The 16,050-nt window shown below is 44.0% G+C and overlaps 1 protein-coding gene across 1 annotated transcript in view; it reads right to left on the bottom strand.

Moving 5' to 3' along the window:
* The window catches only part of mid2 (midline 2), a 232,568-nt gene that overhangs the window by 70,094 nt on the left and 146,424 nt on the right, over positions 1–16,050 (bottom strand). The window contains exon 3 of the mRNA XM_062964066.1: positions 9,281–9,376. Coding sequence (XP_062820136.1) covers positions 9,281–9,376 — 96 coding nt within the window. The remainder of the gene's footprint in view (positions 1–9,280; positions 9,377–16,050) is intronic.

Genomic DNA, 16,050 nt, shown 5'->3' with positions numbered 1-16,050 from the left:
ATGTTGTTTGTCTGTTGGCATTGAATGTTTGCCATATATGTGTTCATTGTAATCCGCCCTGAGTCCCCTTCGGGGTGAGAAGGGCGGAATATAAATCCTGTAAATAAATAAATAAATCTGCTGACCTAAAGGTTGGCAGTTCGAAGCTGCAGGTCGGGGTGAGCTCCTACTGTTAGCCTTAGCTCCTGCCAAAATGCAAATGTGAGTAGATCAATAGGTACTGCTTCGGCGGGAAGGTAATAAAGGCACCTATGCAGTCATGCCGGCAACCCGACCAGGAGGTGTCTACGGAAAACAGGCTCCTCTGTATGCTATCTCTTGAACTTATGGGTTGCTGTGAGTTTTTCGGGCTGTATGGCCATGTTCCAGTAGCATCCTTTCCTGATGTTTCGCCTGCATCAATGGCAAACATCCTCGGAGGTTTGTTCAGAGGTCTGTTGTAAATGAGGCAAGTGGAGTGTCTTTAATGAAGAAACAAACTGGATATTGGGTTGCAGAGAGTTTTTCAGGCTGTATTGCCATGATCCAGTAGCATTCTCTCCTGATGTTTTGCCTGCATCTGTGGCTGGCATCTTCAGAAGTCTGTTGGAAATGAGCCCAGTGGGGTGTGTATATATATATCTGAAATGTCCAGGGTAGGAGAAAGAACCCTTGTCTGTTTGAAGCAAGTGTGAATATTGCAGTTAGCAAACTTGATTAGCATTGAGTAATAGCTCTGATGCTCGCTGATGTATTTTATGAATGTTATGTTACCATTATTGTTTCAATCATGTTGTCATCATATTGTTTTATCTGTTGAATGGGCCTGGTCCCCATATGACCCGCTCCGGGTTATAAATAAAGTATTATTATTATTATTATTATTATTATTATTATTATTATTATTAAGTAGCTTTGCAGCTGCAAAATCAATCAGTGAGGGTATCTGCATAGAGGTAGCCTGGCCGTTGCTGCCTGGAGGCATCCTTTGTTTGGGAGGTGCTGGCACTTGATTGTTTGCTGTCTGGAATTCCCCTTTTTCTGCATTGTGTTCTTTATTTTATTGCTAGTATGATATTCTCCTCTGAATCCCACACAGCAAGAAAAAAATCTGGAGAGACAGAAAAAAGCTTCTACTTGCCACATGGGTAACATGGAAGATTAACATTTTCCCCTCCAGTTGCAACACCCACCAGGAAGCCTTTCTCGTTTTTAAAAATCTTCAATTCAATGAAGCAAGCTCAAAGGAAGCCCAGATTCCACCTTTTCTTTCAGTCCATCTGCCACAAGTGACACGGAAAAGTCAAGGTTAGCGTCGGCTCTGGAGGAAAACTGACTTCAGACGGAGAGGCAAAAGCCGCACGCGGCGCAAGAAGAGAAAGCATCTTCCTTCACTCGGCAGGGCTAAGGAGGAGAACGGCTCCTGGGCTCCGTTTCATCTGCCTCGCTTTTGATTGTGTCGCCAGGTAAGCGAAAACACAAGGCCGCTTTTCCGACGGCGTCTTGTGGCCCTGGACCCTTGAACGGCGGGAAGATGATGCCTCAGCAGGAGGAAGATTAACCTTGCAGGCAAGTCTGAAATCAGCCAAATACGAGGTGACAGGGCATGAGACAGCAACCATGGAGACTGGAGGAAGCAGGCAATTTTGGAGGTAAAAGCACCGACAAGACAATCCATGGCTAAAATATTTGCTCAGCTCCACAATTTTGGGAAAACATCAGTTCTTTTGCAGGAGGCCACCAAGCTTGGGTCAGAAGCCACTAGAACTGCAACAAGGAAATCATATTTGAGAGTTCTTGGAGAATGGGAGAAGTCCCAGAAGATTGGAGGAGGGCGAATGTGGTCCCTATCTTCAAGAAGGGAAAAAAGAACGACCCAAACAATTACCATCCGGTTAGCCTCACGTCAATACCAGGCAAGATTCTGGAAAAGATCATTAAGGAAGTGGTCTGCGAACACTTAGAAACAAATGCGGTCATTGTTAATAGTCAACACGGATTTACCAAAAACAAGTCATGCCAGACTAATCTGATCTCTTTTTTCGAGAGTTACGAGTTGGGTCAATACAGGGAATGCCGTGGATGTAGCGTACCTGGATTTCAGTAAGGCCTTCGACAAAGTCCCCCACGACCTTCTGGCAAACAAACTAGTAAAATGTGGGCTAGACAAAACGACGGTTAGATGGATCTGTAATTGGCTAAGCGAACGAACCCAAAGGGTGATTCTCACCAATGCGTCGTCTTCATCATGGAAAGAAGTGACAAGTGGAGTGCCGCAGGGCTCCGTCCTGGGCCCGGTTCTGTTCAACATCTTTATTAACGACTTAGACGAAGGGTTAGAAGGCACGATCATCAAGTTTGCAGACGACACCAAACTGGGAGGGATAGCCAACACTCCAGAAGACAGGAGCAGAATTCAAAACGATCTTGACAGACTAGAGAGATGGGCCAAAACTAACAAAATGAAGTTCAACAGGGACAAATGCAAGATACTTCACTTCGGCAGAAAAAATGGAATGCAAAGATACAGAATGGGGGACGATGCCTGGCTAGACAGCAGTACGTGTGAAAAAGACCTTGGAGTCCTTGTGGACAACAAGTTAAACATGAGCCAACAATGTGATGCGGCTGCTAAAAAAGCCAATGGGATTCTGGCCTGCATCAATAGGGGAATAGCGTCTAGATCCAGGGAAGTCATGCTCCCCCTCTATTCTGCCTTGGTCAGACCACACCTGGAATACTGTGTCCAATTCTGGTCACCACAGTTGAAGGGAGATGTTGACAAGCTGGAAAGCGTCCAGAGGAGGGCGACTAAAATGATTAAGGGTCTGGAGAACAAGCCCTATGAGGAGAGGCTTAAAGAGCTGGGCATGTTTAGCCTGCAGAAGAGAAGGCTGAGAGGAGACATGATCGCCATGTACAAATACGTGAAGGGAAGTCATAGGGAGGAGGGAGCAAGCTTGTTTTCTGCTTCCCTGCAGACTAGGACACAATGGAACAATGGCTTCAAACTACAGGAAAGGAGATTCCACCTGAACATCAGGAAGAACTTCCTCACTGTGAGAGCTATTCGACAGTGGAACTCTCTCCCCTGGGCTGTGGTGGAGGCTCCTTCTTTGGAGGCTTTTAAGCAGAGGCTGGATGGCCATCTGTCGGGGGTGCTTTGAATGAGATTTTCCTGCTTCTTGGCAGAATGGGGTTGGAAGGTCTTATTCTGCTTATGGGCTTTGGCATGATGGAGATATGCCTGGTCCTTCTTCTCCCCCTCTGAGGCCAGGACATTGGCTGTCAGGATGGAAGGAGGGCTTTAGTTTGTTCCTGAGCTTTGGCATGATGGAGCTGTGTCTGTTTTTTCTTCTCAACCTTCTGAAGCCATGGCAGTCGGGGTGGATGGGAGAGCCTTCCATCTGCTTCTGGCTCTAGTTGTGATGGACTTGTGCCATCCTTTTTATCTCTTCCTCCAGGCAGTTGCAGTTGGGATGGAGGAAAAGCCTTTCATTGGCTTCTAAGCTTGATTGATCTATGCCGGTGATTCCCAAGCTTGGGCCTCCAGGTGTTTTGGACTTCAGCTCCCACACTTCCTAACAGCTGGTAAGCTGGCTGGGATTTCTGCAAGTTGAAGTCCAGAACACCTAGAGGCCCAAAGGTGGTGTTAGATCCCAGCCAGCCAGGGCACCAAGGCCTGCAGTGTTTCCGGACTTGCACTTTGACACAGATAATGCTGAGGATTATACTGATGTTTCACCCTCCACGGAAGGGCCTTTGCAGCTGCAGGTGCCCGAAGATATTGGCTTTGGAGACTCACTGATTGGGGGAGATTCTTCAATTCCTCCCTCGCAGATAGCGCCAGATGTTGTTGAGACGCCTGGGAACGGGGTTTTTAATCGTAGAGATTTTGTAACCAGGGACAGAAGTGCAAAACAAGGGGTTCGCCGGAGCCAGAGACTGGCAAATAGATGGGATAATGGTTAGTGTTCTCATGGGAAAGTTTCGGGAGTTTTTACTCCCTAAATTCTGAACAGTCCAGAATCTGTTAAAAGTGTTTTGCTCAGTAGATTTTCTTGCGGTGTCAACATTGCTTTCTCCAGCTCCTGTTTCCAAGCCAAGTATTCCAGTTCCAGTCGGGAAAGTTTTGGGAGTTTTTACTTCCTAAATTCTGAACAGTCCGGCCCTTGAAGTCCCTTCCAATGCTATGACTCTACTACTACTACAGGCGATCACTCGTGGCCCAGTATGGTTGTATGATTCTATCATTCCGATGAAAGCCCGTACAGAGATAACAAGCTTGTTCTCCTGGGAGGAGCGGGGATATGTACAAGCATAGACGTGCAACATAAATAAATAGTTTTCAGGGAGTCACACCTGGCTGCTGTAACCAGAGCTGCTGAACGAAGCAATGAAACACCGAGACGGAGATAAAAAGAATGGGAAGTTTGTTAAACTGAAACAACTGGCTGAACATTTTCAAGGACCGCTGGACACACTCCATATATATCTTTTTATAAATCAATGGTATATAGGCTTCCTCTAAGTCGGGAGGCTCTCGGGACCAATAAATTTCTTTGTGAGATTTAAACCCAGTGTTTCTCGCTCCAGCCCGCTGCTTACAATGATTTCATTTATTGAGCTTTCCCGCCGGCCCAAGGGGCTCAGGATGAAGGGTTTGGCCATTAGACGACTGAGAGGCAGGCAGGGTGGGTGGCCAAGGGGGAGGGAGGGAGGAAATTGATCTCCTGCAATGAGCAATGTTTGGAAATGAAATTGCTGCAAACAAAGATCAAATCCATTCCCAAGGGACAAGTTGGCACAGACCGTGCCGTTTTAAGAGCAAGGCAGAGCGGTGGTGAGGGGACTGTTTTGTAGGCGTAATAGCAAAGGCAGTGGAAGTCGTTTGGTGGGTTGGTGAGACAAGGATATTTGGCTGCAATATTATGGCTTTGTTATTTTCCAGTATTCCCAGCTGGTATAACACTTAATAAAGCTCAATTGAGCTTTTTCCCAACCCAGTACCTTCAAGAAAACGTTGGGATTACTATGTCTATCACTCACAACAGCCGGCTGGTTGAAGATGATAAGAATTGCAATACAGCACAACTAGATTGTGCCAGGTTGGAAATAGCAGGTTCTTTGGGACCATTGGAACCATTTTCAGACAAGAGCTGCTTGATTTGACTGCCTGACAACTGTAAAGTGGCAAACATTGCTAGCTGATGTTGTTGAAAAGCTAACTTCAGGGCTAAAGAACCAGAGAGTGCGAATACCAGTGAGTCCCATCAGAGAAAATGGGAGCTAACAGGTGGTGACCAAGGATTAAAAATATGAGCAGGGCCGGCCGGAGATATTTTTAAATGTTAAGCGGGGGTGCTAAAAAGCGCCCCCGCCACCGGCCCCGCCTCCCACGCCCTGGCCCCGCCCAGCATGCCCTGGCCCCGCCTCCCACGCTGCGTGGGAGGCGGGGCCAGGGCGAATAGTGCTGGGGGCGGGGCCAGAGTTGGCCCCGCCCCCCGTCCAGCGTGCCCTGGCCGCGACCAGGAAGTAAGGCCCAAATGGCCTATCTGTGCTGTGCGTATGCGCACAGCACAGATAGGCCATTTGGCCCTTAGTCTACAAACTAAGGGCAAAAAGGCCTATCTGGCTGTGCGCATGCGCACAGCACAGATAGGCCATTTTGCCCTTAGTCTACAAACTAAGGGCAAAATGGGCTATCTGGCAGTGCGCATGCGCACAGCCAGATAGGCCATTTTGCCCTTAGTTTGTCGACTACGGGCCAAATGGCCTATCTGTGCTGTGCGCATGCGCACAGGACAGATAGGCCATTTGGCCCTTACTTCCTGGTCGCGGCCGCCGATCGCCCGGGCGATCGGCGGCCGCAACCAGGAAGTAAGGGCCAAATGGCGTATCTGTGCTGTGCGCCTGCGCACAGCACAGATAGGCCATTTTGCCCTTAGTCAACAAACTAAGGGCAAAATGGCTTATCTGGCTGTGCGCATGCGCACAGCACAGATAGGCCATTTTGCCCTTAGTTTGTAGACTAAGGGCAAAATGGCCTATCTGTTTTTAGCGGTTTGGCGTGGGCGCGGGGATTGAAGCCGGAGGCGTCGGTGGCGCTACGGGCGCTGTCGACGCCTCGACAGCGCCCCTAGCGGCCAGCGCCCGAGGCGGCCGCGTCAGCGGCCTCTTATAATCAACCGGCCCTGAATATGAGTCCTTGGTCTTGTCCTCTATGTAAGGTAAAAGTTTCCCCTTGACATTAAGTCTAGTCGAGTCCAACTCTGGAGGTTGGTGCTCATCTCAATTTCTAAGCCAAAGAGCCGGCGTTGTCTGTAGACACCTTCAAGGTCATGTGGCCAGCATGACTACATGGAACGCCATTAACTTCCAGCTGAAGCAGTACCTATTCATCTACTCAAATTTGCATGTTTTCGAAATACTAGGTTGGCAGAAGCTGGAGCTAACAGTGGGAGCTCACCCTGTCCTGTGGATTCAAACCATCAACCTTCTGATCAGCAAGTTCAGCAGCTTAGCAGTTTAACTCGATGCGCCACTGAAGCCCCCAGTGTAACTACATGTCCTCCATGTAGTTACACTAAAGCTATTTTGAACTATGTGTTGTCGAAGGCTTTCATGGCCGGAATCACAGGGTTGTTGTGTGTTTTCGGGGCTGTATGGCCATGTTCCAGAAGTATTCTCTCCTGACATTTCGCCCACATCAGAGGTTGTGAGGATGCCTGCCATAGATGTAGGCAAAATGTCAGGAGAGAATACCATATATACTCGAGTATAAGCCAACCCGAATATAAGTCGAGGCACCTAATTTTACCACAAAAACTGGGAAAACTTATAGACTCGAGTATAAGACGAGGGTGGGAAATGCAGCAGCTATGGGACAAATTCAAAAATAAAAATAGATATTAATAAAATTGCATTATTTGAGGCATCAGTAGGTTAAATGTTTATGAAAATTTATATAAAACTGTAATTTAAGATAATAATAAGACTTTAATGAGATAAGACTGTGGAACTCTGAATACCTATATGCTCAAGTATAAGCCAACCTGAATAGAAGCCGGCCAGGACCCTCACTCGAGTATAAGCCGAGGGGAGCTTTTTCAGCCCTAAAAACGGGCTGAAAAACTAGGCTTATACTCGAGTATATACAGTACTTCTGGAACACGGCCATACAGCCTGGAAAACACACAACAACCGTATTTTAAACTAGTTGAGCTAAACTAAAATGAGTAAGTCTTCCCGAGGAAACGATGGCAGTACTGTGCACTTGCGTAGCGCAGTCAGTTAGTTAGTTCTGGGGACTGGGAACTCTAAACCCTCTACACTAAATAACTGTTCATCACACTAGATGTCAGTCCCACAGATCTGTGTACTACTTTTCGCGATTAAAACAGAAGAAGCAGTAACTTGTTCGAGGAACTGCTTCTTAATTTAGTAACTGAAAATCAATAGCCCATTAAGAAGAAACTAATTGCAGTGGCTTCTCCCCTTGCATTGCCTCGGTAAACAAAGCAGCAAGCTAATTCGCAATTAATAGTTCTGCCTCTGGAAAGAGGAAGTGGCAAAGCGGCTGCTTGCCTTCAGACGTTGATGGAGTCACGGATCTTACCACCAAATGGCACGTAGAAACATTGATCTGTTTGCAACTAGGATTAACCAAGAATCATAAGAGAGCAGAGAGCAGATAAGAAGAATGTGGGAAAGGAGAGAGCAGGTACATTTGGGGAACCGACAGAAAGGTTCATAGCGTTTCCAAGTCCAAAAGATGTTTAGCAGCTTCTTGGACTGAATAGGTACCTATTCCACAAAGAGATCTGGGGTAAATAAATAGCATTGCTTGTTTCCTTTGTTTGCTGCTCCATGTCTTATCAAAACATAATAATAATAATAATAATAATAATAATAATAATAATAATAATAATAATAATAATAAAGGCCACCCTGCTGGGATCTGCGCGCATCATCCGAAAATACATCACACAGTCCTAGACACTTGGGAAGTGTTCGATTTGTGATATGAAATCCAGCATATCTATCTTGTTTGCTGTGTCATAAAATAATAATAATAATAATAATAATAATAATTGCTTTGATTGAAGTCAACAATCAGAAACTCTTCAAAGCAAAGCAGACAAAAAATCAGTAAAAGAAAACCGCACTACAAACTAGAGCTGACAGCTGGCACAACAAAACATTGCATGGAAAGTTCCTTGACAAAATTGAAGGAAAAGCTGATAAGGAGAAGACCTGGCTCTGGCTCACGAATGGGACCCTGAAGAAGGAGACAGAAGGCCTGATCCTTGCAGCCCAGGAGCAAGCCATCAGGACAAAGGCAATTAAGGCCAAGATCGAAAAATCAGCTGATGACCAAAATGCAGACTGTGCAAGGAAGCTGACGAAACCCTCAGCTGCTGTAAGAAATTCGCACAGACAGACTACAAACAGAGTCACAACTATGTGGCCCAAATGATTCATTGGAACTTATGCCTCAAGTACCACCTCCCAGCAGTAAAGAACTGGTGGGATCACAAACCTTCAAAGGTATTGGAAAATGAGCATGCAAAGATACTGTGGGACTTCCGAATCCAGACTGACAAAGTTCTGGAACACAACACACCAGACATCACAGTTGTGGAAAAGAAAAAGATTTGGATCATTGATGTTGCCATCCCAGGGTGACAGTCGCATTGACGAAAAACAACAGGAAAAACTCAGCCGCTTTCAGGACCTCAAGATTGAACTTCAAAGACTCTGGCAGAAACCAGTGCAGGTGGTCCCGGTGGTGATCGGCACATTGGGTGCCGTGCCAAAAGATCTCAGCCGGCATTTGGAAACAATAGACATTGACAAAATCACGATCTGCCAACTGCAAAAGGCCACCCTACTGGGATCTGTGCGCATCATCCGAAAATACATCACACAGTCCTAGACACTTGGGAAGTGTTTGACTTGTGATTTTGTGATACGAAATCCAGCATATCTATCTTGTTTGCCGTGTCATACAATAAAATAATAATAATAATAATAATAATAATAATAATAATAATAATAATAATAATAATAATAATAATACGCTTTATTTATATTCAGCTCTATCTCCCCGGAGGGATTCAGAGCAAATTAAAGAACACATATAAGGCAAACACTCAATGCCTTTTACACAATGTTTGGCAATTGGAGTGCTATGCTGCTCCACTCGGCATCCATCTCACACGAAATCCAAGACCAAACATCAACATGCTTTTACCACCATCACCACCACCACCATCATGGAGAAATGCCCAACACATACCTCTACCTGCTGGCAGATCTGTATCAGTTTGGCCATCTGGTTTTCTAGCTCACTATTGCGTTTCATCAAGTTCGTGAGGTTCATCTCCAGAGTTTGCTGAAGAAAGGAAAACAAACACAGAAGAACAAGCATTAATAAGCCATAGAGATGAGAAGATCCAACCACAGAGGCACCGCCAACCCAAAAGCATGGAAAGGCAGGACTAGACTCGGATGAATGAATGTGAGCTAAAAAACATTGCTCTAAATGGATTCCATGCACCGTAAAAAAAATTGGATACACAAACAATTAAAAGAACATTTCCCACAAGTTCCACCCTATGCTGCAGTTTTTTTAAGGACTGTGAAGTTTATTATGTGTATAGATAGGTGTATACAGTTACTTCAGGCTGTGTATGTGTGCAATATTTTTGTTGTTACATGGATCCCATTTTTAAGACATGTCGTTATCTATATATATAAAAGGGTAATGAAATTTCGGCCTAGGACAAAACAACAAAACTACACATCCCAGAAACACTAAACTTGGCAGCACAACCCCTCATCCATGCCTCTACGTTCATACAACAAAAAGAAAAGAAAAATAAAGTCCTAATTAGAGGGAGAGCAATAATTGTTTTTATCCAATTGCTGCCAGTTAGAAGGCTAAGCTCCACCCACTTGGTCTCCTAGCAACCCACTCGGCCCAGGGGACAGGCAGAATTAGGCCTCACTTAGGCCTCTTCCACACTGCCTATAAAATACAGATTATCAGATTTGAACTGGATTATATGGCAGTGTAGACTCAAGGTCCTTCCACACAGCTAAATAACCCATTTAATAATCTTATATTATCTGCTTTGAACTGGATTATCTTGAGTCCACACTGCCATATCATCCACTTCAGTGTGGATTTTATACAGGTGTAAAAGGGGCCTCATATAATCCACTTCTAAGCAGATCATATAAGGTTATAAATATAATATGAAATAATTACTGTGGTAGAATAATACAGAACAATATAATCTCTAAAACCAGGGCGGCCAATAAAGAGAAACACTCTGAAAGCTGGGAAATTGGGAATTCCAGAAAGGAAACAATCAGGGCCAGCTAACACCTCCCAACAAAGGATTCCCCCAGGCAGAAAGGAGCCAGGCTCTGAAGTTGCAAGGCCATTACATGCTAATCAAGGTGCCTAATTGCAGCATTCATACCTACCACACCAAGACTATTAATTGCTACTCAAACTGGCCGACCAAGGATTCCGCAAGGGAGAAAGCGGCCAGGCTTTGAAGCTGCAAGGCTATTCACTGCTATTCAACCTGGCCAACCAAGGATTCCCATACACCACAGCAACGCGTGGCTGGGCACAGCTAGTGTACATATATATTCAGAAGAACGTATCTCAAAAGCTTTTAAAAATACATATCCCAAACATTTTGGATAAGCGGTACTCAACCTAAATGTGAAAGGAAGGAACGGGCTAAACCACCCTTGGGTATTTCTTGCCCTCCAAAAAGGGAAAAGTTAGAAAAGGGCAGCAGATATATATTTCCCCAGGAGCTAAAGGTATAATTTTCAGGACTGCTTTGCTCTGAAAAGGGGGTAAAGGAGAGATAATAGGGATGTATGGATTTATGCATGGAGTGAAGAAAATAGCCAGAGGGGAAGCATTACTCTCTCTTTCAGAGAATTAGAACCTGGGTCAACATCCAGTCAAGGTGAATGGGAACATAGAAAAGACACAGAGCTATTCTGAGAAATTAGTAACAACAAAATGTAGGAAATAGCTGATAGAAGGTTGGATAAATTTATGGAACATGGTGACGTATAGCCCTTCCCTTCAGTCCCAGAGAAAGTAAAGGTCCAAATAATATGTTGTCGAAGGCTTTCATGGCCGGAATCACAGGGTTGCTGTGTGTTTTCCAGACTGTATTTATTTATTTATTTGTTTACATTATTTATATTCCGCCCTTCTCACCCCGAAGGGGACTCAGGGCAGATTACAATGAACATATATATGGCCAACATTCAATGCCAACAGACAAACAACATACATTAGACAGACAGAGGCATTTTTAACATTTTTCCAGCTTCACGATTCTGGCCACAGGGGGAGCTGTTGCTTCACCGTCCAGTAGTGGCTGTACTTCCGCATTCCTTTCCTCGTGTTTTGCTGGCAGTTTTATGGTGTTGTAAATTAGCCTCCCGCATAAAGCGTACATAAATTTCCCTAATTGACAGGTGCAACTGTCTTTCGGGGCTGCATAGGTCAACAGGCCCGGGTCGGAGGCTTAACCCGACCCGGGCTTCGAACTCATGACCTCTCGGTCAGTAGTGATTTATAGCAGCTGGTTACTAGCCAGCTGTGCCACAGCCCGGCCCCCACATGTGTGGCCATTTCCAAAAGCACTCTCTCGTCTGAAGATGCCTTCTGTAGATGTGGGCGAAACGTCAGGAGAAAATGCTTCTAGAACATGGCTATAAAGCCTGGAAAACAAACAACAGCCCTCCATATAATAGTTGCTGAAGAGCAGAAGCAAGAGGTTGGTGTGACAGGCATATCCTTCCTATGGACTTCTTTTAAGCTTCTGGGAATTACATTGGATTCAGCAAGAATCTTCTTCTGTTATGAACTCTAAGGGGTTCCTCGGTCAAACGGCTTCTGTTAGGACCTCCCTGCTGTGGAAACAACAAGGAGATAGAGCTCCAACGGAGTATCAGTGACACTGCGGTGGAATTAAATGACTGCTTCCAGATCCTTACTGAGTGTTGCAGTTTAAATGTCCTAAAATACTCCAAAGCGAGGCCATATCAGGTATTGTAAGATGCTGGAATGACAGCTCCTAGTCTTAACTCCTTGCAAGGGAGCATAGGTTGAGCATCACTGATGAATCCTAACTACTTGTGGATAACACATAATGATGCAAATCCTGCTTTTAAGTCTTTCTTATCCATCCCATTCTGAAGAAAAGATACAACTTGTCTTATCTTTGGACTTTCGAATTCAAATGCTAAGTTAGATGGACCAGTGACCTGATTCTTCATAACAGCATTGTCTCTCCATGTGTAGAGTGTGTTTTCAACGGCTTTCACAGGTGGAATCACAGGTTTGCTGTGAGTTTTCCGGGCTGTATGGCCATGTTCCAGAAGCATTCTCTCCTGATGTTTCACCCACATCTATGGCAGGCATCCTCAGAGATGTGAGGTGTGTTGGAAACTGATAATAATAATAATAATAATAATAATAATACAGTAGAGTCTCACTTATCCAAGCCTCGCTTATCCAAGCTTCTGGATTATCCAAGCCATTTTTGTAGTCAATGTTTTCAATATATCATGATATTTTGTTGCTAAATTCGTAAATACAGTAATTACAAAATAACATTACTGCGTATTGAACTGCTTTTTCTGTCAAATTTGTTGTAAAACATGATGTTTTGGTGCTTAATTTGTAAAATGATAACCTAATTTGATGTTTAATAGGCTTTTCCTTAATACCTCCTTATTATCCAACATATTCGCTTATCCAAGCTTCTGCCAGCCCGTTTAGCTTGGATAAGTGAGACTCTACTGTAGTAATAATAATAATAAGCAGACTGGCTCACAAATGGGACCCTGAAGAAGGAGACAGAAGGCCTGATCCTTGCAGCCCAGGAGCAAGCCATCAGAACAAATGCAATTAAGGCCAAGATCGAAAAATCAGCTGATGACACAAAATGCAGACTATGCAAGGAAGTTGACGAAACCATTGATCATCTCCTCAGCTGCTGTAAGAAATTCGCACAGAGAGACTACAAACAGACGCACAACTATGTGGCCCAAAAGATTCATTGGAACTTATGCCTCAAGTACCACCTCCCAGCAGTAAAGAACTGGTGGGATCACAAACCTGCAAAAGTATTGGAAAATGAACATGCAAAGATACTGTGGGACTTCCGAATCCAGACTGACAAAGTTCTGGAACACAACACACCAGACATCACAGTTGTGGAAAAGAAAAAAGTTTGGATCATTGATGTCGCCATACCAGGGGACAGTCACATTGACGAAAAACAACAAGAAAAACTCAGCCGCTATCAGGACCTCAAGATTGAACTTCAAAGACTCTGGCAGAAACCAGTGCAGGTGGTCCCGGTGGGATCGGCACATTAGGTGCCAAAAGATCTCAGCCGACATTTGGAAACAATAGACATTGACAAAATTACGATCTGCCAACTGCAAAAGGCCATCCTACTGGGATCTGCGCACATCATCTGAAAATCATCACACAGTCCTAGACACTTGGGAAGTGTTCGACTTGTGGTTTTGTGATACGAAATCCAGCATATCTGTCTTGTTTGCTGTGTCATAATAAAATAATAATAACAACAACAACAACAACTACTACTACTACTTTATTCTTGTACCCCACCTCCAACAACAACAACAACTTTATTCTTATACCACACCTCCATCTCCCCGAAGGGACTCAGTGCAGCTTACATGAAAAACAAACCAACCACAAACCAACTGTGTCATACAATATAAGAATAACTATATTCCTATATCCCACAGTATCCATACATTGGATAGACCAAGACAATATCTACCCAAGTGAACAAAAACACATTAAAAAAGGAAACCACTGACCAAAAAAAGACACCCATATCTGCAGTCATAAATATCTTCTTCATGTATCAGCAAGACTGAAAGCCGAAGACAGAGGAACATGGGAGTTCATTAGTAAATCTGACTGTTCTTCCCAAGTTTAAATAAGGGATTAGGTGCAATTCTATTGCTACTAAAAATAATTGTCTCCCATTTGTTGCAGCGGAAATTGCTTAGCATTCATGCTTTGTCGCACAACTAAATATTCAGATCATGAGCTTTATTCCGGTTTGCCCCACAGCTACAGAAATGTATCCCTGGTATAGCTATTCGGGGATATATACACAGTGTGCAAAGAAAGAAAAATGAAGAAATTCATTGTCAAAGCAATCCAGCCTTTAGCTTTCATCTTGTTAACCTAGTTTGTCACCCACTAACACACGACACAGGAAGAGCAATTTGATGCCGCAGCTTGACGGTGGCTCCTAAGCAGGTGGCTCCATAGCAGGCCGGGCTGTGGCGCAGCTGGCTAGTAACCAGCTGCAGTAAATCACTACTGACCGAGAGGTCATGAGTTCGGAGCCCGGGTCGGGTTAAGCCCCCGACCATTAAATAGCCCGGCTTGCTGTTGACCTATGCAGCCCCGAAAGACAGTTGCATCTGTCAATTAGGGAAATTTAGGTACGCTTTATGCGGGAGGCTAATTTAACTAATTTACAACATCATAAAACTGCCAGCAAAACACGAGGAAAGGAATGAGGAAGTACAGCCACTAGTGGACAGTGAAGCAACAGCTCCCCCTGTGGCCGGAATTGTGAAGCTGGAAAAAAATGTTAAATGCCTCTGTGTCTGTCTATATATGTTGTTTGTCTGTTGGCACTGAATGTTTGCCATATATGTGTTCATTGTAATCCGCCCTGAGTCCCCTTCAGGGTGAGAAGGGCGGAATATAAATACTGTAAATAAATAAATAAAATCCTGTGATTTGTAGTTTGGTGAATCCTTTATCAGGTAGCCTTATCCAATTCTCCTGAAATTCGGCACTACAGCTCTATCACAGGAAATTCCAAGCACCTCAACAAATTAAAATTCCAGAATTCTCTAGAATGGAGGTATGACTGGGTTGCTGTGAGTTTTTCGGGCTAGTTTTCAGCAGCCTCAAAAACAAAGTTTCTGGAGTAGAACTACTTTCAAAGTACCGTATATACTCGAGTATAAACCGACCCGAATATAAGCCGAGGCACCTAATTTTACCCCCCAAAAGACTGGGAAAACATTGGCTCAAGTATAAGCCGAGAGTGGTAAATAAAATTATTTTTTTCAAAAATAAAAATAGATACAGTAGAGTCTAATTTATCCAACATAAACGGGCCGGCAGAATGTTGGATAAAAGGTAGTTCATTACACATTAATGCTATATTATTATTATTATTATTATTATTATTATTATTATTATTATTATTATTATTACTGGTATCTCACTCTCTGCAATTGAGTAAATAGTCTAAGTATAAATACAGTAGAGTCTCACTTATCCACATAAACGGGCCGGCAGATCGTTGGATAAGCAAATATGTTGGATAATAAGGAGGGATTAAGGAAAAGCCTATTAAAAATCAAATTAGACTATGATTTTACAAATTAAGCACCAAAACATCATGTTATACAACAAATTTGACAGAAAAAGTAGTTCAATACGCAGTAATGTTATGTTGTAATTGCAAATGTGAGTAGATCAATAGGTACCGCTCCGGCGGGAAGGTAATGGTGCTCCGTGCAGTCTTGCTGGCCACATGACCTTGGATGTGTCTACGGACAACGCCGGCTCTTCGGCTTAGAAATGGAGATGAGCACCAACCCCCAGAGTCGGACAGGACTGGACTTAATGTCCGGGGAAAACCTTTAGCTTTACCTTAAAGCAAACTTATTGCAGTGCTGTCTTCCCAAGGTTTCTTGCAGAACCTTGTTTCCAAAAGTTATGGGGCTGCTGTGCCCCACCAAGCTTCTGCTTGACTGCGAACTCTCCGTCGCTCGCCGTCTCTCCAACAAAATATTCCTTTCTGCAGGGTTTATTAAGCAAAACTCCAGCCAAGTCCTCTGAGAAAGAACCCATTTGAAACCATTTCTGATATCCGTGGGCGTATGGTGGACGAGCATTTCTGCCTATCAATAATTAAAGTGACACCACATTTCCATTTTTTA

This window comes from Anolis carolinensis, unplaced genomic scaffold (genome assembly GCF_035594765.1).
Source record: "Anolis carolinensis isolate JA03-04 unplaced genomic scaffold, rAnoCar3.1.pri scaffold_12, whole genome shotgun sequence".
Classification (NCBI taxonomy): Eukaryota; Metazoa; Chordata; class Lepidosauria; order Squamata; family Dactyloidae; genus Anolis; species Anolis carolinensis.
Note: the sequence above shows the minus strand (reverse complement) of the source record. Positions and strands in the feature narration are given on the sequence as shown.